The sequence below is a fragment of the Doryrhamphus excisus genome, chromosome 15 (genome assembly GCF_030265055.1).
Source record: "Doryrhamphus excisus isolate RoL2022-K1 chromosome 15, RoL_Dexc_1.0, whole genome shotgun sequence".
NCBI lineage: Eukaryota > Metazoa > Chordata > Actinopteri > Syngnathiformes > Syngnathidae > Doryrhamphus > Doryrhamphus excisus.
The window spans coordinates 3,610,164-3,630,143 of record NC_080480.1 but is presented as its reverse complement, the minus strand read 5'-3'; the positions used below and the strand labels follow the sequence as shown (position 1 = coordinate 3,630,143).

The 19,980-nt window shown below is 40.5% G+C and overlaps 1 protein-coding gene across 3 annotated transcripts in view; it reads right to left on the bottom strand.

Annotated features, from left to right (window-relative positions):
• Positions 1-19,980, bottom strand: part of tnrc18 (trinucleotide repeat containing 18) — a 48,678-nt gene that overhangs the window by 4,187 nt on the left and 24,511 nt on the right. For 2 of the 3 annotated variants that reach the window (XM_058050453.1, XM_058050454.1), the window contains exons 12-27: positions 19,809-19,954; positions 19,599-19,732; positions 19,415-19,522; positions 19,155-19,335; positions 18,774-19,083; positions 17,193-17,423; positions 15,166-15,339; positions 12,829-13,265; positions 12,559-12,711; positions 10,269-10,410; positions 10,047-10,164; positions 8,228-8,303; positions 7,806-7,914; positions 6,069-6,185; positions 4,075-4,227; positions 49-1,721 (exon numbers count right to left, since the gene is read on the bottom strand). In XM_058050453.1, coding sequence (XP_057906436.1) covers positions 49-1,721; positions 4,075-4,227; positions 6,069-6,185; positions 7,806-7,914; positions 8,228-8,303; positions 10,047-10,164; positions 10,269-10,410; positions 12,559-12,711; positions 12,829-13,265; positions 15,166-15,339; positions 17,193-17,423; positions 18,774-19,083; positions 19,155-19,335; positions 19,415-19,522; positions 19,599-19,732; positions 19,809-19,954 — 4,262 coding nt within the window. The remainder of the gene's footprint in view (positions 1-48; positions 1,722-4,074; positions 4,228-6,068; positions 6,186-7,805; positions 7,915-8,227; positions 8,304-10,046; positions 10,165-10,268; positions 10,411-12,558; positions 12,712-12,828; positions 13,266-15,165; positions 15,340-17,192; positions 17,424-18,773; positions 19,084-19,154; positions 19,336-19,414; positions 19,523-19,598; positions 19,733-19,808; positions 19,955-19,980) is intronic. The other variant, XM_058050456.1, reaches the window with a different exon arrangement.

Sequence of the window (19,980 nt, the reverse complement as noted above, 5' to 3'; positions counted from 1 at the left end):
TGGAATGAAAAACAATGGATGATTCCGAAGTAAAAAAAAAACGCTCACTTGAGTGGGTTTCCCAAACCACTTCCACAACTGTCTGGCTGGGAGAAAAGCGGAAATCTTGGGTCTGTTTTCCACACTTGGGAGTCGCTGTCGTTTAGCCAACTCCTTGGTGGTTGGGAGATGGACCCCCTCTCTGCGCTTCGGCCTGCCCACCTTCCCCTCTCCTCCGCTGGGCTTGTTTTTAGGGGGACGCCCCCTTTGTCCGGAGCCCTTCCCGCTGGTGGGTTTAGTCGGCTTAACGGGAGTGGTCGGAGTTGGAGAGGGTGAGGGGGAATGCGAGAGAGGAGATGACTCCTCCTCCTCGTCGTCGTCCTCCTCCACTTTGACATCCACCTCCTCCTTCACCTCCTTCGCTGCTTCTTGCACCTCCTCGTTAACTTTGTCCTCTGCAGTAGGCACGGGAGAGACGGGGCCTGGCGCAGGAGTGGGCGTTCTCTCTTCGTCGGAGCTGCAGGAGGAGTCGTCTGTTGACGAGGACGATGAGGAGGAAGAGGAGGACGACGACGAGGAGGAGGAGGAAGATCCAGAACAGGATGAAGAAGAGGAAGAGCAACTTGAGGAGCATTTCTTCTTTTGCTTCATCTTCCCTTTGCCGCTTTCCTCCTCGGACTCGGAGCTGCTGCTGCTGCTGCTACTTTGGGACTCCTCCTTCATCTTCCTCTCCTGTCTTCTGTCCTCCTCGTCTTTTTTCTCCTCCTTCACGTTAGCGTCCGGTCCTCGACTTCTCTCAGGTCTCTCTTTAGTCAACATCTGCGGCGTGTAGCTGGACTCTTTCTCGCGCTCGGGTTGTCTCGGTTTGGATTTGAGCAGCTTCTGATCGGCGGCGGTGACGGGGCTGTGATCGCGTCGGACGCCGCGGTTTTCCAGCAACATCAGAGCCTTGGTCTTCTTGGTTTTCGGCGACGTGACACCTTCGTGGTCGAGCTTCACGAGGGGCTCGGCGGGCGTTGGTTTCCGTTTCACTACCGCGTCACTCTGCCTGGGGGCGGGCTTGAGCCTGGAGATGGAGCCGGATCTGGATGATAAACCGTCAGAGGGAAGCTTCAGCTTGTGTCCAGATGGACTTGACGATGCTGATGAAGGTCGAGGGGTCAAAGAAGAGCCGGGTTTGCCTGCTGGAAGCCTCGAAACTGGGAGGAGAACAGAACTGATGGGTCTGGGGATGCTGTGATGGTCTGGTTTGGTTTTAGATGCTGGAGTAGCAACCGGTCTTGGCGTTGAGGAGCCAGCTGGCTTTGGTGTAGTGGATGATGGAATCATACTGGGTCTGGACATGGGTCTGATGTTGTCCCGGTCTCTACGCTGGCCATTGTACGACGTTAAATTGGGCTCGCTGTACAGATCCACAGTCAGGACTTTCCCGTAAGTGGACGGATAGATAGAAGAGGACAGCTTAGCTTGAGGTTTAGCAGCGGGGGTCGAGCTCGGCTTTCTGGGTACTGGAGTAGCGATGGTAGGGCTACTTGAAGGGGACGTGATAGAAGTCTTGTGTACCGGTTTTGTTTGGGTGACCACCGCGGGCCTTGAAGCTGGCCGGGGTTTCTCCTGAGCGGTTTTCTGGACAGACGAGGTCCTTTCCTGTGCTGACTTAGTTGCATCCTGGGCTTTGTCAGGAGGCTGAGTGGAGGACGGAGACTCGGTTTTGTCTTTGTCATCAGAGTTCAAGGAGGTTTCTGAAAGGAAAAATAAAAAGTTTAACACCACCAGATTGTGCTATGTATTTTATATTTAATACAGAGTAGTGATTCAATTGTATAAATAAACTTGTCTGAGGGATGATCATTAAAATAATTATTAATTAATATGGAAATTGTAAATAGTGAAGTATCAAATAATGAAATCCAAATAATATATCCATATAATAATCGAGATGGAACCAACAGCGCCTCTACTGGTTGCAATCAAGTACTGCACAAGTAGTGACAGAACTTGTAATATTTGTAATATTTGTTGCGACTCTTATATCATGCATACATGAGTTGCAAATGTTGTTGGTGTATTTCTTATCAATAATATATGAATAACAGCAATAGTAATATAAATATAGAATACTACAAACTATATTGTCACAGTCGTATGAAAAAAAAATGTCTTTTAAATTCCTCATCAGCAAAAAACAAAACAAAAAACTAGACAATAATGTATCTTTGAATTGTTAAATATGTTATTATTAGAGCCCTCTACACATGAAATAGCACCCCTATAGTCATCTTTACACTCATTCATTCATTCATTTTCTACTGCATATTCGCACGAGGGTCCCGGGGGCGGGCTGGAGCCTATCCCAGCTGTCTTTGGGAGAGAGGCGGGGTAGAACCTGGACTGTTGGCCAGCCAATCACAGGGCACATATAGACAAACAACCATTCACACTCACATTCATATCTATGGAAAATTTGGAGTCACCAATTAACCTAGCAATGAATCTCGCACACAATACAACTAAAATAAAGTAAAATTATTCCAACAACATGCATGCTAGCTTAATTGGCGACTCCCAATTGTCCATAGGTATGAATGTGAGTGTGAATGGTTGTTTGTCTATATGTGCCCTGTGATTGGCTGGCCACCAGTCCAGGGTGTACCCCACCTCTCGTCCCGAAGACAGCTGGGATAGGCTCCAGCAATCCCCCGCGACCCTCGTGAGGAAAAGCGCTAGAAAATGAATGAACGAATGAACCTTCTAAATGTGTTTTTTTTTTAAAATTATTAGAGCTCTCTAGACATGAGGTAGCACCCCTATAGTCACTTATATACTCCTATAATTCATTATTTATGACATTACACAACTCTTTTGCTGGAGACCCGAGTTCAATTCCACCCTCAGTCATCTCTGTGGGGAGTTTGCATGTTCTCCCCGTGTATGCGTGGGTTTTCTCCGGGTACTCCCACATTCCAAAAACATGCTAGGTTAATTGGCGACTCCAAATTGTCCATAGGTATGAATGTGAGTGTGAATGGTTGTTTGTCTATATGTGCCCTGTGATTGGCTGGCCACCAGTCCAGGGTGTACCCCGCCTCTCACCCCAAGACAGCTGGGATAGGCTCCAGCACCCTCCACAACCCTCATGAGGAAAAAGCGGTAGAAAATGAATGAATGAATGAAAAAAACGGTTCCACACAAAAAGTGATCCAAATCAAACATATGACCTGGCTTCTGTGCATAAAAAAACATCTCTGTGGCAAATATGGATCCTACCATGTAACCTTGAAGTGGTTGGTGCCCCACTAGTTTCTTTTCCATTTTAAAAACACAGCAGCAGGAAGCCATGCTGTGTTTACAACAGGATACAGGATATTCTCCTATTTTCATTGTGCAGCTTTGTGCACTTTTGTAGTGAAAAGAAACCAGCAAGTCTGAATTTAAAGACTTTAAGAACCGCTAGGCCTTGCATCTCGCCATACAGGAAGACGCGGACTTTACAAGAAATGGTTTAGTCCAAGAGATGAAAGTACAAGTGATAAGAATTACAAGAAATGGCAGCCTTGCATATTTTGGTGGGTTGATAAAAGATGACATAGGTATGTTCTATTTTAGCTCCTTTTATAAACGCTAGGCTTCTTATCTATTTTTTCGTCCCACATAAATGATGCTTGCATTGGCCTTAAACGGATAACGGAGGCACTAAAGGGGAGAAACATTGCGCATCCATCACGAGCACTGAGCCAAATAATGTGTAATGCGTCGCTTTTTTTTCCAGAATGTTATGCAGACACATGAAAGCAATAATCGTTTACGGTTCCCGAGGAATTACGAGGAGAAGAAAAGGGGCAGAAATAAAAGGGAAAAAAGTGATGGCAGCGGTTATTACCTCAAGTGACAGATTTATTTTAAGCCCGCCCTCCATATTTTGACCTCCAGAGGGAAATACTGCATTGTCTTAAAGGATTTGCTGTGTTCAGCCCCTTCTGTCAAGCCACATAGTATCCAACACAGAAGAGATAAGACTTGAATTTGACTCGCGTCTTTAGGCTTGAGTGAAAAAAACCATCAGGAATAACAACGTTACCTATTTCTGCATCTCACCTGGTTTGGGTTTGGGCTTGCGACCGGGTTTTCCTTTCACCTTTGGAGCGCTTTCATCCGTCTTTGGTCCGGCCTCTTTGCCCTCCTTGCTGCATTTACGGACTCTCCTCCTGGAGCAGCTGGCCACCAGCAGTGCAGGGGAAGGCTCGGCGCCTGCTCAGGGGAAATAAACCAACATTGGGGTTTTTAGAGCGGTTCTAAAACCTTCAAGCTACGTGCTTGTAGATGTTTCTTCTGCAGCTTCTTTTTATTTAATAAAATAAGAATAATAATAAATTATTATAAATAATATATATGTATATATTTTTTAATTTATATATTTTATTTACATAAATTTATGTATTTTATATATACACACACATATATATACACACAATATATATATATATGGTACTATAATTATATTATAAATTATAATATAAATATATAATTATATAAATATATAATATTTGATCGGTGGACAACAATATAAATTATGTTTATATTATAAATGTATGTATTATATATATATATATGTAAAAAAAATCTATTTTATCTATATGTAAAATTCATTATAAATAAAACAATTTTATTATAAATTTATGTATTATATATGTAAAATAATGTATTTTATATATATGTAAAATTTATTATAAATACATAAATTTATTATAAATTTATGTTTTATATGTATGTAAAATTTATTATATATACGTATATATAAAATACATAAATTTATAATATAAATATAATTTATATTGTTGTTCCACCCTATCAAATATTATATATTTATATAATTATATATTTATATTATATTATAATTTATAATATAATTATAGTACCACATATATATGTGTATATATATAAAATACATAAATTTATATAAATAAAATATATAAATTTAAAATATATATATATATTTATATATTATTTGGAATAATTTATTATTATTATTATTTTATTTCTTCTTTTTTAACAGAATGCTGCAAAGGCTTGGTGGCGAAATGAAGACTTCTTCAAGCTCCTGGCTCACTATGCTGCTGTTTCAATATTGCCCTTCGCCAAAATTATGCTCCTGATTATAGTTATGTTTTATTTATTTTGTATTTACATGACCATTTAAAGGTTTGGAGACACGTTAGCATGTTATTGCATGAGAAAACGTCTCAAAACTTGTATTAAATTTTTTCCAAAGTATTTTTCATGCAGAAATTTGAAGACGCAAACTGATGGTGTGTTTTGCGACATTCAGGATACAAAACGTTCCAGATGATTTCTTTTTTTTTTTTTAGGCCCTGACAACCAAAACGTCTATTTAAGACTTTTTAAGGACCCGCATAGACCCTGTAATCCGCAGCCGGGAATTTCCAGTCAGTTATTTATGTTCCACACATATCAAATCCACTCCACAGACCCTTGAACAGTTTGCTCAATAGCACGCCAACAATTCTCATCCAGCAGATTAGCATCCCTTAAATACAAAGTCCCAGTTTCCCCAAGTCTGCAAATATACACAAAAATCAAGCTTGGATCCTTGTTAGGTTAAGGCTTTGTCCACATTGTTTGTGTTCCACCCCCCACCCAAAAAAAAAGCTGTCCACACAAAACGGATTTGCAGGATGTCACGGTGATGCCAAAACAACAGGTGGCGCTAGAACCGCTAACTGTACGGCCATTGTAGCAACTCAAGTACAAGTGAGTTTTAATACAACTGAAGCAGTGACTTCAAATGCAGTTTTTGTGCGCACGGAAGGGAACAAAAAATATTTGCTCTCAACACACACACAGAAATCTTGCAAATAAACACAGGAGTGGCCTACGGGCTGCAACGCCACCGCCTGCTAAAACAACTACAGTAACAAAACCCAAAAGTAGCACTCGGTCAACAACAAATGTCCTCTTTGGCAATTGGAGCCATTTTAATCTGTCATGGTGCTGCTCTTTGTTTGAATGGGGAAGAAAAGAAAAGGGAAGTCGTTGTGTGTGTGTGTGTGTGTGTGTGTGTGTATACTCACAGTGGATCTTGTAATCCGGAGGCAGAAGTCGGATGTGCGAGAGCGGGATGCGGCCTGTGTCGCCATCGTCAAACTCCACTGTGATGAGATCGTCGTTCTCGTCCATGTCCGAACTTCCTGTTTGGGAAATTGCAAATATGTTGTTGACATCTGTTGAGACACTTTGATGTGGTTTGCTCAGAGGCACTCATACACTTGACCCAAGGCTGAATTCACAACCCCCTTTTCAAGCTTCTGCATTGCTACAGCTTAGAAGAACTCAATTTGAAACACTTATATGCTAGGACTATGTTAAAAAGCCATAGCATTTCAGTATGTGGAATCAAACTGGTGGCCAGAAATATTTCAGTCACTCCACACTCTTTATTTATTGCTCTCTGGTTCTACCATATCTTACTTATTGTGTGGAAATATGGGCTAATAACTATAAAAGCAATCTTCACTCGCTAAATGTACTGCAAAAAAGGCCAGTAAGGATAATTCATAATGCCGCCTACAGAGAACATTCTAACTCCTTATGTCTAAAATCACAAATACTTAAACTTGCTGATATAGTTCATCTTCAAACAGCTAAAATAATGCATAAGGCTAAAAATAACAAATTACCTAAAAATGTCATCCAATACTTCCCTACAAGAGAGGAGAAATATGATCTCAGGGAAGAAGTACATTTATATCTATATATATATATATCACTATATTGACACTTACTACAGTACCCATTATGTCATTGTATGGTCATATCACCTCATACTTTGGTACGTGACAAAAAAAATAAAAATTTAAAAATGTAAAAAATTTTAATCATTTAAATTTTTTAAAAACATTTTTAAAAATTAATAAAATAAAGTAAAAAAAAAATAAAATTAAATAAAATTAAAATAACTTATATTAGGAAAGCAGGAAGTGAACAAATGTAACAGTTACTGATTGTAAAAGTACCAGATGGAGGGGTAGGATTTAATAAGCTTTGCTTCTTCCTACTCCTTTTGGACATGTGGAACTGTGAACTGATTATGGGATGCACTCAATTGTAATCTGATGCATGTTCAAATGAAATAAAACCATTATCATTAATTAAATTGAACCATTACCATGCTATATCATTTCATATACACGCTATGGCCATATAGTAACAGGAAACATTCACAATAACATGTAATACTTCAAGTATTTAGCAGTAAAACTTTACTTGTACTTCCCTGAACCAGAGGTGTTAGCATGTTAGCACTAGTAGCATGTGGCACTATAGTGCTACAATAAGAATGTCTCTGCAGCTTGGTTAACATGCGGCTGGCGTTATGTAAATGGAACATTGTGGTGGGGTTGGATGTTTTTTGAGAGGGCTTTATTGACAAAATTTCTCGTGCATTGTTAGCCGGTTCATGCTAACCATTTTTCCAAGTTGCTAACCAAGTGCAGTATTCCCTCAATGACTGGATTGGAGAATGGCCAGTTGTTGGAAAACCATTTGATCCAGTTCTTATTAGATCCATATGTATAATATTGTCAGTGTATATTATAGCACTAATACAATTATATTGACATTTCTAATAATATCAGGTATAGTTTTAGCTTGTTTGAAAACCATACTGTGTTTGTGTGAAGAGGCAGGAGTGAGACGTTTTACGTTTGTTTGTGCTGCCAGCTACAATTAAAGTGTAAACTGATTATGACTCATGGCGTCTAAGCTCCATGTGTGTGTGTGTGTGTGTGTGTGTGTGTGTGTTTTTGTACCGTTGACAACCGTGCCAGGATAAAGGCAGCGGTACTGCTGACTCCAGTAGGCAGCGATGCGGGTGCCCTCGGGGAGATAGCGCACCGACGGAGGCTTCACGTCGATGATCTGAATATACAGAAATTAAAAAAAAAAAAAAGTACTTTTAACGTAACGTAAGTCTTTTATAAAATGGGCGTGGTCAGATTATTAAAAATGATCTGTTTCTTCATCTCAAGACTGCAGAAGGGAGCCCAGGGAGGCTTTGTGCATGCGTCCGTCACATGACGTATGACCTACTTTGTTTCATGCATGTTTCATGTTTCACTTTCAGCTCCAAGCACCCCCCCGCCCCCACCCTCACTCTCTAGTGTCCCCAGAAATAGGAGGGATCGACGTGGCACATTTAACCCCGTGGTGACAGGCAAGGCGTTGTACTCACAGCCTCCTGCAGCAGTTGCTCCAAGCAGTAGATGTGCGGCCTGTTCCCTCTCTCGCCCTCCACCACCACGCTGTATCTGCAGCAAGGAATCATGGGACGGTCATCACTTTTTTTTTCTTTTTTTTTTTTTTCACTCCTGATTTCTTTCCCAGACGCAAACTTGCATCATTTTCTTTTTAACTGTAGCTCATCTTCAGCAAAGCCCTCCCCAACCCCAATTGAATTAAAAGAAAAAACACAATAACGACCAAATTGTACCCCTCTTCCAACAATCACATGCATCGCTTATCACAAAAAGCTAGAATAAATATCTCATTTTAGATCTTTTTGCAAATGATTGCAAGCAAAGCGCTCACAAGAATATTAATCCAGCCTTAAAGGAGCTTAGATAGTTTCGAGTTTGCTTTGAATTCAGCCCCCAGTGGATGTGAGCAGCATCAACGTACGTACGTGATGTTTTCTCTCCCTTTTCAGAGTTTGTCAAATATTCGCATTGACTTGCTTGCAGTTATTTAGACGTTTAATATGCATTACGCCGCATCCTGAGGCACATTTTTGGCAGATGAAGACAAAGATGAAACAACTATGGAGGCTTGTTCTGTTTGTGCACAACAAACAACCCCCCTCTCTCTTTAATACAGTGGGTATTTGAGTTAAACTTTCAAAAGTAATCTAATTATTGCAGTTTTCCAAAAATGTATCGCTGTTTCATGGTTTAATAATATATAATATATTTTTTTAATTATCTCACAACATGGAGAATAAAAAAACGTAACACACACCACTTAAATTATTGCAGTTTTCCAAAAATTAATGAATAAATGATCGCTGTTTCATGGTTTAATATGGTCTATGGGTTTAAAAAAATAATAATATATTTTTTCATGGTTTAATATGGTCTACAGGTTTAAAAAAAATAATAATAATTTTTTCAAAAATTATCTCACAACATGGAGAATAAAAAAACATAACGCACACCACTTAAATTATTACAGTTTTCCAAAAATTAATGAATAAATGATCGCTGTTTCATGGTTTAATATGGTCTATGAGTTAAAAAATATATATATATATTTTTTTTTAAATTATCTCACAACATGGAGAATAAAAAAGGTAACACGCGCCACTTAAATTATTGCAGTTTTCCAAAAATTAATGAATAAATGATCGCTGTTTCATGGTTTGATATGGTCTATGGGTTTAAAAAAATAATAATATATTTTTTCATGGTTTAATATGGTCTATGGGTTTAAAAAAATAATAATATATTTTTTCATGGTTTAATATGGTCTATGGATTAAAAAATAATAATAATATATATTTTTTTAATTATCTCACAACATGGAGAATAAAAAACATAAAACACGCCACTTAAATTATTGCAGTTTTCCAAAAATTAATGAATAAATGATCGCTGTTTTATGGTTTAATATGGTCTATGGGGTTTAAAAAAAAAATAATAATTTTTTTTTAATTATCAAACAACATGGAAAATAAAAAACATCACACGCCGCTTAAATTATTACAGTTTTCCAAAAATTAATGAATAAATGATCACTGTTTCATGGTTTAGACAGCTACTGCAGGAAGTAGGCTGTCCAGAAAAGAAAACACCAAAAAATGACTATATAGGTGTTATTTCATGTGTTCGGGGCTCCAATAATGTAAAAAAAAAAACAAAAACATATCCACAAGATCATAAACAGACTTTCTAAAATATGCTAAAAAGTATGCTAAAATATTCCATTTATGAATATGTATTTATTAATATATAAGTGAAGGACGAGTGCATCATAATAATATAATAATATATACTCACATATCAGGTGAGTGCACAGTGTTGACATGTCCTGCGTATAGAAGTTGGTCGTCCATTGGGATCAGAACCCTGAGTCCATCCACCAGGGAGTCCTTGTCCAACACACACTGCACTGGAGCTGGACATGTAAAACCAACACACATAGTACATGAACACACACACACACACGTGTGCAAAGGTTCTCGTGAAGCATGACGGGGAGCCAAATGTGTCAACACTGACCAGGCGTGGAGGACCTCTCCGACACGCCGTTAGCGCGCTGCGGGAGGAGCTCGTCTTCGCTGAAGCTGCTGTCTTGGTTGGGCTCAAAGTCTTCGTCTGCAGCCATGCTCTCCATCAGTCGGCTCACGGCGCCCCTGGACGGCTGCAAAAGACAGGAATGGGCGTTATGGTTTTATTTCATTTGAACATGCATCAGATTACAATTGAGTGCATCCCATAATCAGTTCACAGTTCCACATGTCCAAAAGGAGTAGGAAGAAGCAAAGCTTATTAAATCCTACCCCTCTATCTGGTACTTTTACAATCAGTAACTGTTACATTTGTTCACTTCCTGCTTTCCTAATGTAATTTTTATTTATTCATTCATTCATTTTCTACCGCTTTTTCCTCACGAGGGTCGCGGGGGGTGCTGGAGCCCATCCCAGCTGTCTTCGGGCGTAAGGCGGGGTACACCCTGGACTGGTGGCCAGCCAATCACAGGGCACATAAAGACAAACAACCATTCACACTCACATTCATACCTATGGACAATTTGGAGTCGCTAATTAACCTAGCATGTTTTTGGAATGTGGGAGGAAACCGGAGTACCCGGAGAAAACCCACGCATGCACGGGGAGAACATGCAAACTCCACACAGAAATGCCTGAGGGTGGAATTGAACCCTGGTCTCCTAGCTGTGAGGTCTGTGCGCTAACCCCTAGACCACCGTGCCGCCCTAATTTTTATTTATTTTAATTTAATTTTTTTTTACTTAATTTTATTAATTGTTTGAAGTCCTTACTCTATCTATCCCATAGTTTGATTCCACATGCTATGTTTTTTTAACGTAGTCCTAGCATATAAGTGTTTCAAATGTAGTTCTTTCCTGAGATCAGTGGTGTCCAAAGCACACTCCGGGGGCCATTTACGGCCCGAAATGTAGTTTAAAAAAATGTAAAAGCCATCCCCACATCCTTAAGTTTAGACACTGCTGCTCTAGAATAACATTTTGTCTTCCAAACAAGTCTCTGTGGAATAGAGCTAACATATAAGTTACTTATACTTGCATAATGTATTCAATACATATATGATTAAATGAATAAGCATCAATCAAACCCCGGCATCATTATCCATGCAAAGGCGGAATTTGCTATACAACTGAAGTACTGATGCTGTGGCTAGCGACACTAACTTTGCAGAAAATTCTTATGCTTTTCCTCCACACCATCCCACTAACACTTTGGAGGCCTTTAACATTTTACACAGTTCCACAGATGGACGAGACGACACAGCAAAAGCGAGCACTTGCTACACCGAGATTGTTCTGGTGAGTTTCAGTGGGCAGTGTGGACGATATGCTCGTATGCACGTATTTTACTGTACGGTATTGTACAACAGGGCGGCACGGCGGTCGAGTGGTTAGCGCGCAGATCCATGTTTATGGAATGGGGGAGGAAACCGGGGTAACCGGAGGAAACCCACTGTTTTTTATATTATTATTATTATGTTATTATTAATAGTGAGGAGTAGGCTCCAGATATTAGGCAGTGGTAACGATACGTAGTTTTTTTTTTTTTTGAAAGGATTGGAACATGACATTTCATCTCAATTCTCAATTTATGAGAGGCGTTTAGGCACACTCGTAATTGTGAGCATTAGGCGCTCATTGTTTTTAATTTTGTGAATGGTTGTTTGTCTATAGGGCGGCACGGCGGTCGAGTGGTTAGCGCGCAGACCTCACAGCTAGGAGGACCAGGGTTCAATTCCGTACAACAATGAATCTCGCACACAATAAAACTAAAATAAAGTAAAATTATTCCAACAACATGCATGCTAGGTTAATTAGCGACTCCAAATTGTACATTCTAGCATTTGTTTCATTAAGTTTTTTTCTTTTTTCGTCCCGATTTCATCCGATTTCAGCTTCTGTGTTCTGCTTCTGGTCTAGCGGTTAGCGCGCAGACCTCACAGCTAGGAGACCCGAGTTCAATTCCACCCTCGGCCATCTCTGTGTGGAGTTTGCATGTTCTCCCCGTGCATGCGTGGGTTTTCTCCGGGTACTCCGGTTTCCTCCCACATTCCAAAAACATGCTAGGTTAATTAGCGACTCCAAATTGTCCATAGGTATGAATGTGAGTGTGAATGGTTATTTGTCTACATGTGCCCTGTGATTGGCTGGCCACCAGTCCAGGGTGTACCCCGCCTCTCGCCCTGAAAAATGAATGAATGAATGAATATTGTACAACATAATGTTTGGGTTTGTTTTAGCAATTAGTTTACGCCGCTAAAGCTAATCAGTCATGCGACTGACCTCCCGGGCTTTGGTCTTGGCTTTTGGTTGGCTCTTCCGCGCCGGGCTGAGGCTCAGAGCCACGGCGCCGTCTCTCATTGGACTGCCTAAAGAGGCCGGGCTCACGGGCAGAGAGGAGGATGAGGAGGACTCTTTCTCTTTCTTCTTTTTCTGCTTGATACAAGTCAGAATAAACATGGTTGCCGCGATGAAGACAACATGGACTTGAACACAGTGAAAGTGAAGAAAGGGCAACAAGTGTAAGATGGAAGAGAAACAGAGGATATTTACTTTCACTGCATCTTTCCCCTCTCTGCTGGGAAGAGACTGCTTAGGTCTGGAGGCGGGCTTGGAGGGGAGAGGCGGGGCTGAGTTCTGACTGGCGGAAGCAGAGTTCAACGAGGCGGTGGCGTCGTGGAGAAAGATCCTCTCGCTGCGTCGCCGGTTCCAGGCTTCGTCCTCGCTGAAGCCCCCGAAGCCGGAAGCCGTCGCCAAGTCGAAGCTGAAGCGGCGCGGCGACTGGGGCGTGGGACGCGGCTTGGCGGGAAGATGCTTGCGCTTGACAGGCAACGCGTCGTCACGCTTGGTCGGGCTGGTCTGGTCAATGCGGCGGGTTGCCGGGGGCAACAGGGGGAGTTCTGGCGCAGAGCGTTTGCCGTGAAGCAGAGAGGGGAACTTTCTCAGGCGCAAGTCGGAGCCGGAGTCGGACCACTCGCACTCGGACGAACCTGATGGAGGAAGACAGTCTCGTTATTCAAAATACAGCCTGTGCACGCTTACAAATTACTACTATTAATTATGAATATATATATATATATATATATATATATATATATATATATAATTTTATTACAATATTTTTTTATTTATATTATTATTATAATTTATTATATTATTAATATATATTATATTATTATATTATATATGTATAACTTATATTATTACATTATTACAATATTTTTATTTATATTATTACTATATTATTATAATTTATTATATTATTATTATTTATAATATTATTATATTATATATATTATATTGTATTATATATTATATTATTATATATATATATATAATTTTTATATTACTATATATTATTATAGTATATATCTATACGTATATATATACATAATTTATATTATTATTATATCATTACTATATTTTTATTTATATTATTACTATATTATTATAATTTATTATATTATTATATATATAATTTTTATATTATTATTATATATTATATAATATTTAATTTTATATTATATTATTACATTATAACTATATGTTTTATTTATATTATTACTATATTATTATAATTTATTATATTATTATTATATATAATATTATATATTATTTATTATTATAATAATATATATTATTATTATAAATAGTAAAATTATTACTATTAATTACTACTGTATAGACCTCTACTTAAGATGCATTGTCTGAACATTATCGGCTCTCGTGATCAGTCACATATGTGCGTTGCCATAACTATGAATAGGATTATTGATTACATCTATTCTATACATAATTCAAAACCCAATAATTCCATTCACCACAATGTAACAATTAGAAATGAATGAATATTTAACAACACTTCCTAACCACAGTAATGAAAAAAAAAAACACGCTCAGGCAGAAGAACCTGCTCAACCACAAAAAAGCACAATCAGAGGAACCATCAGGCAATTTGTTGACATAATAAGGAGTCCTTCTCGTTTTGGTTGGGTCATCAGAAAGATATAAAGTAATCCCTCACCACTCTCACTGTATTTTATGAATATATTCATTTATAAATCATGCAGTTTTGTGGTTTAACACAGCTTAATAGTCATAAATATGCATATAACATTTGTCTAAATTAAACATATTCAAGCAGAAAAACTGCTAAATGAACTAAAATGCAAATATAAGGCATTCGGAAAATGTATTCAAAAACATTGTGATATATATGTAATATCCTACACTGGTCACTAGGTGTCAGTAATGTTACTGTCATGACACAAAAGCTTGCAGCCAAGCTAAAACTCAACTCTGAACCCCCCGACATCACTTCCTGTCCACCCACATAGCACTGGTGCACATGTACAGCAACACACATGAATCTTACATGGCTTATTTTTTTTCTTATGTGTACTATATTGGGTAATATGAGAGTAAATGTGAACATAGGGGTGTTAGTTTCCGTCCAGAGGGCTCTAATAATATTCCAGAATGTATTTAGAAGGTAAATAAAATAGCTCATTCATAAATAAGGAATTGGGGCGGCACGGCGGTCGAGTGGTTAGCGTGCAGACCAGGGTTCAATTCCACCCTCGGCCATCTCTGTGTGGAGTTTACATGTTCTCCATGTGCATGCGTGGGTTTTCTCCGGGTACTCCGGTTTCCTCCCACATTCCAAAAACATGCTAGGTTAATTAGCGACTCCAAATTGTCCATAGGTATGAATGTGAGTGTGAATGGTTGTTTGTCTATATGTGCCCTGTGATTGGCTGGCCACCAGCCTCTCGCCCAAAGACAGCTGGGATAGGTTCCAGCACCCCCGCGACCCTTGTTAGGATAAGCGGAATGAATGAATAAATAAGGAATTCTACTTTGCGGATGTTTATGTTGTGTTTTATTTACCCAGAGTGCTTTGCCGGCTGCGATGTTTCCCATCAGGGAGAAGCGTCAAAGGGGCGGAGCTGACGGGGAGCGCGCTCGCCGCAAACCTGGCCAACAGACCCAGGCCGCTCTCCTCGCAGCCACCGTCTTCCGAATCGGACTCCTCGTTATCATCGTAGTCATCATCTGATGTTTCTGTTGACAAAAAAAAAAAAGGTTAGCTAAGTTACATGATGTGACAAAAGTAACTTCTTATTGTTTAAACATAACACTGCTCGTACGAAAGCTGAGTTTGGAACCCTGTGTGGAATGACACAGTAGCCTGGACTGAACACACACACACAAACCGGCTGACGGAACCCGTAGTGCAAAGACAGAAACACCATCCAAACACCTCTCTTCTGTCCTACAGCACACATGCATGCAGCACACTACACGGTTCCACTCACACAGCTGATAGACCATGTGACCTGACTTAAAATAAATAAAAACCCGCAACAACCCACGTCTTCCCATCAACAGCAGCAAACAACATGAAGCACACATACATATAAACATTGAAGCATACTGCTGGTTAGCGGTGTGGCGCTGTGCTGTTAGCAGTTAGGTTCAACAGATGAATAGGAGGAGGGTCTCCTCAGGGGGGGGGGTTAGCGTGTTAACATTGAGGGTGGAGGCACAGTACAAAGAGCACCAATTATCATTTTCCAATGTGAGCCTTAGGGACGACATATTCTGATAAAAATAAATGCGCCAAAGCCACGTAACGTTCAATTATAATAAAGTCGGCTGTAGAAACATGGAAAAAACATGGACAGGCTTTTGAATAGTTTCTGCATTAGTCATTTTAGGAGGTTAACGTGGTGCGTTCGCTGTACTGTGAGTCCACTGTGTGTGTTAACGACAGCAAGGCAAGACAAGAGGACGAGGTAGGCATGAGAGGACAGCCCTGTGAGGCCCCTTGCATTCATTTTCATAAGACGTTTGAGTAACCATGGCAACACCAAGTAAAAAAAAAAAAAAAGTATAAAAGGTGTAACTATGGTTCTCAAAGAAAAAAAAAAGTAAAAGTAAAAATAGAAATAAAATTAACTTGTGAATGGATTTCAATTTCAGCATAGTCCATAGTTAGCGGAAAAAATAGAGGGGCGCTTCCTACTTACAGAGAAGGTGACAGGGGTGTGGCCTCAGGCAGGGCGGGGCAGGGCAGGGCATTGCAGGGCAGGGTGGCGGCGAGAGTGAAGCCTAGCCATAGCGCAGCCGGGCCTTAGAACAGTCTACCTTAAGCAACGCTTTAGACTAGCGTTACTGGCTTAAGGTTGAGCAAGTCCTTGGCCAAGCTTCTGTAATGTCGCAGCAGCAGCAGCAGCACAAGCACATGGAACAGGCAAAGAGACACTCATGGGTAGGACAAGTTGGGCCAGGGGTGAAGGGTGTCGGGAAGGTCGCCCACAAAGCAAAGTCAACAGCAGAAAGTGTTATTGGAAGGTTTAGTACACACAGAAGAGCTTTTTTTTGTCCAAATATCCCCAAATCGGGAGTCTAATCGACATCAACCTTGAAGCGGAAACTGAGCAATATCTCCAAACTTTACATGCAGAGGGATATCGGACAAAAGAGAAAGCTCTAAAAAAGGACATGAGGGTTGCAGCTGGACAAGAGACAGACAAGACAGATGAAGCTGACACAAGGACCACAGTTTCGCTTTCTGTACTAATCAATTCCAAACCTTTAATAAAGCTTTATAGGTACCAAACTGCAATACAACTTTATGGAAAAAAAAGAAAAATCTCACAATTCACATTCAAATGTACAAACTCTACAGGCAATTTAAAAAACACCATAGAAATATTTTTTTTAAAGAAAACAAAGCAAATGCAACTCTGCAGAGAAGCCAGCAGCAAGAGAGGAGAGGTAGGGATGGTCAAGGAAAAATGGCCGCCTTAGCAAAAAAGGCAAATAAAGACACAAGCGTGTGTGACAAGGCTCAAAAGACGACTTATCGTGTGACACGACAGCGCGGTTTGTTCTAAGACAGGGTCAGTAACCTTGATCGAACGAGTCGTCCGACGAGCTGAGGCCCGCTTCTTCCAGGAGCAGGGATAAGTGCTTGTGTTTCTTTTGCTTCTTCTTCTTCTTCTTCTGGGTCTTGGCACTGGACAGCACGGAAGTCGGCGACAAGGCAGCGCGTCTTTTTCGGGTCAGGTTGCCGTGGGAACGCGGCCCTGACAGAGAGGGCCAGCCCCCTCTTGCGGAATTGTGACCCTCTGAGTCAGAGTCTGGTGTAAGGAAAGTAAAGTTAATGATTTTTCAAGAGGATTTAGACATTGACTTCACATTAAACAAAACCGGGAGGAAGAATCTCCAATGGTAGACCATAGCCAAGGGATCTCAAACTCAATTTACTTGGGGGGCCACTGGAGCTAGGGTCTGAGCGAGACTGGGCCGCATAAGGTTTTCCAAAAAAAAACACATTTAAAACCAGAAAAATTAATGAACTTTGCTTTGGTTTCAATTTTCTACAAGAAAAGCTCTGATAAAACATTCCGCTGTTCTCAAATATCTTAATTTAAAAATAAATAAATAAATCAAGAATAAAGAAAATCAATCCATCAGTAATAAATAAATAAATATAATAATAATAATAAAACGGCAAATAATAAAAACTTAAGAAACCACATATAGTTGGTGGGTAGACAAATTATTTTTTTCCGATTAAAATGAACAAAGCATTATTAGAGCCCTGTAGACATGACAAAACACGACTATAGTCACATTTATACTCTTTTTATTTACAACGTATTGCGCAACTGCGGGGTCTTGAGACACATGCTAACTCGCAAACTAGAGAGCTAGCGACCTAAACGGTAGCCTTCGAGTTATTTCCTTTCAACTTAAATAGCCAAAAACTTACCACTTCCACACGGATAGGGAGGATAACTATTAACAGTTATTTAACCTTTTAACATGAACATTAATCAAACGTAATAATTTTTTTTCTGGGTACATGATACCATACAGCATCCATATCAAACCCAAAAACTTACCACTTCCACACGGATAGGGAGGATAACTATTAACAGTTATTTAACCTTTAACATGAACATTAATCAAACGTAATAATTTTTTTTCTGGGTACATGATACCATACAGCATCCATATCAAACCCAAAAACTTACCACTTCCACACGGATAGGGAGGATAACTATTAACAGTTATTTAACCTTTTAACATGAACATGAATCAAACGTAATATTTTTTTTCTGGGTACATGATACCATACAGCATCCATATCAAACTTGCGCGGGCCGCACTAACATTAAACTTTCATATCAAGGCGGGGGCCTCAAAATTGTTATTGTCGAGCCCTGAAATGTGTCTACTTTTTCGGGACTTCCTGGTTCACGGAGGTCGACTAGCAGGCACAGAATGCCACTTTGATTGGGACACTTTTGCTTTTGTTGCATAATCCTGCTATCTCCTCCGAGTTACTGTTTTACGACGAGTCGATGCTATAAAAAAGGATAATAAAATTAAGCTAGCGGTAGCCTGAGACACACTGTACTATATAAATACAATTATTTCACCGTCTAAAAATAAATCCAGCATATATAAAGTAGATTACTCACTGTTAGAGCAGCTGCTGATCTCTGATCTCACAGGGGAGAACAAAGCGCTCTTCTTGTGACCTTTCACCTTCCGTATGGCCTCCGAGGCCTTCATGGCCGCCTTGTGTTTGCCTTTGGATGACAATGAGTGGACCGGTCGCTCCTTGGCCTGAATGTCGGCGGACTTGCCCCTGGGTCGCTCCCCTTTGTAGCTGGAAGGAAGTTTGCGGGACGTGGCGAGAGAGTCGAGCTGCGAGAGCGAGAGCGCTCTGTTGAGGTCCGAGGCCAGCTGCTCCTGCTCGCAGACACGGCCGCGTTTCAGCTTCAGACCCTTAGAACGGCACGACTGCGACTCAATAATCAGAGCAAATGTAAACAGGACACTTCTAAAGTGGGTCTTACCTCCAGAGCGTGGACGCCGGATGGATCCTGGTCGCTCCAGCTCTTCTTCTTTTTCTTCTTTTTCACCTTCAAACCTGAACTTCCCGTCTCCGTTTCCTCGTCTTCTCTGGACACCCGAAATTTCTTTCTGTGTCCTTCGCCGGTTTCGGAGTCCTCCGAGTATTGCACTGTTCTACCCACTCTGCGACAACGGAACACGGGTTGCTGAAAACTGCAAAATTGGGATTTATACATTGACATCAAAAGTGGGTCACACTTACTTTCCGGGTCTGGTGTCCAGTTTGGGGGGTGTGGCCAAGTGTTTTCTCTTCCTGGGTCGCCCTCTGCCTCGCCTGGTTAGACTCCGCCTCTCATCCTCCTGCCGCTCACTGACATAACAGGAGAGTGAAAAAGTCTGTGTGGAGATTGTGTGTGTGTGTGTGTGTGTGTGTAATGTGCACCCACTGCTTGTCTCTGCGTCTCTGCAGCTTGCTCATCTCACGCTGCTTCTCCTTGTACGTTTTCTGCAGCTCAGCCAAGCGGAAGCGGTATTCCACCTCCACGGCGTCCAACACGTCCAAAGACATTTTGCTGTAAAGCTGCATGGAAAGGAGACAAAGGCAAGTTGAGAACTTACTGTAGGTCGTAAAACATGCTTCTTTCTCCTCCTCTCACCGGTTCCTCCTTCCTTTGCCTCCAGCTGTACTTCTTGTTGGGATCCAGAGTTCGGGGCAGATCAATGTGGGATTGTTTCTCTATGGCTTCCAGGAGAATTTGTCTGCTCGCCTCGAGAAGATAGTCCAGACCCTCGATTGCCGTATCTGAATGGGACAAAGGAAAAGATAAG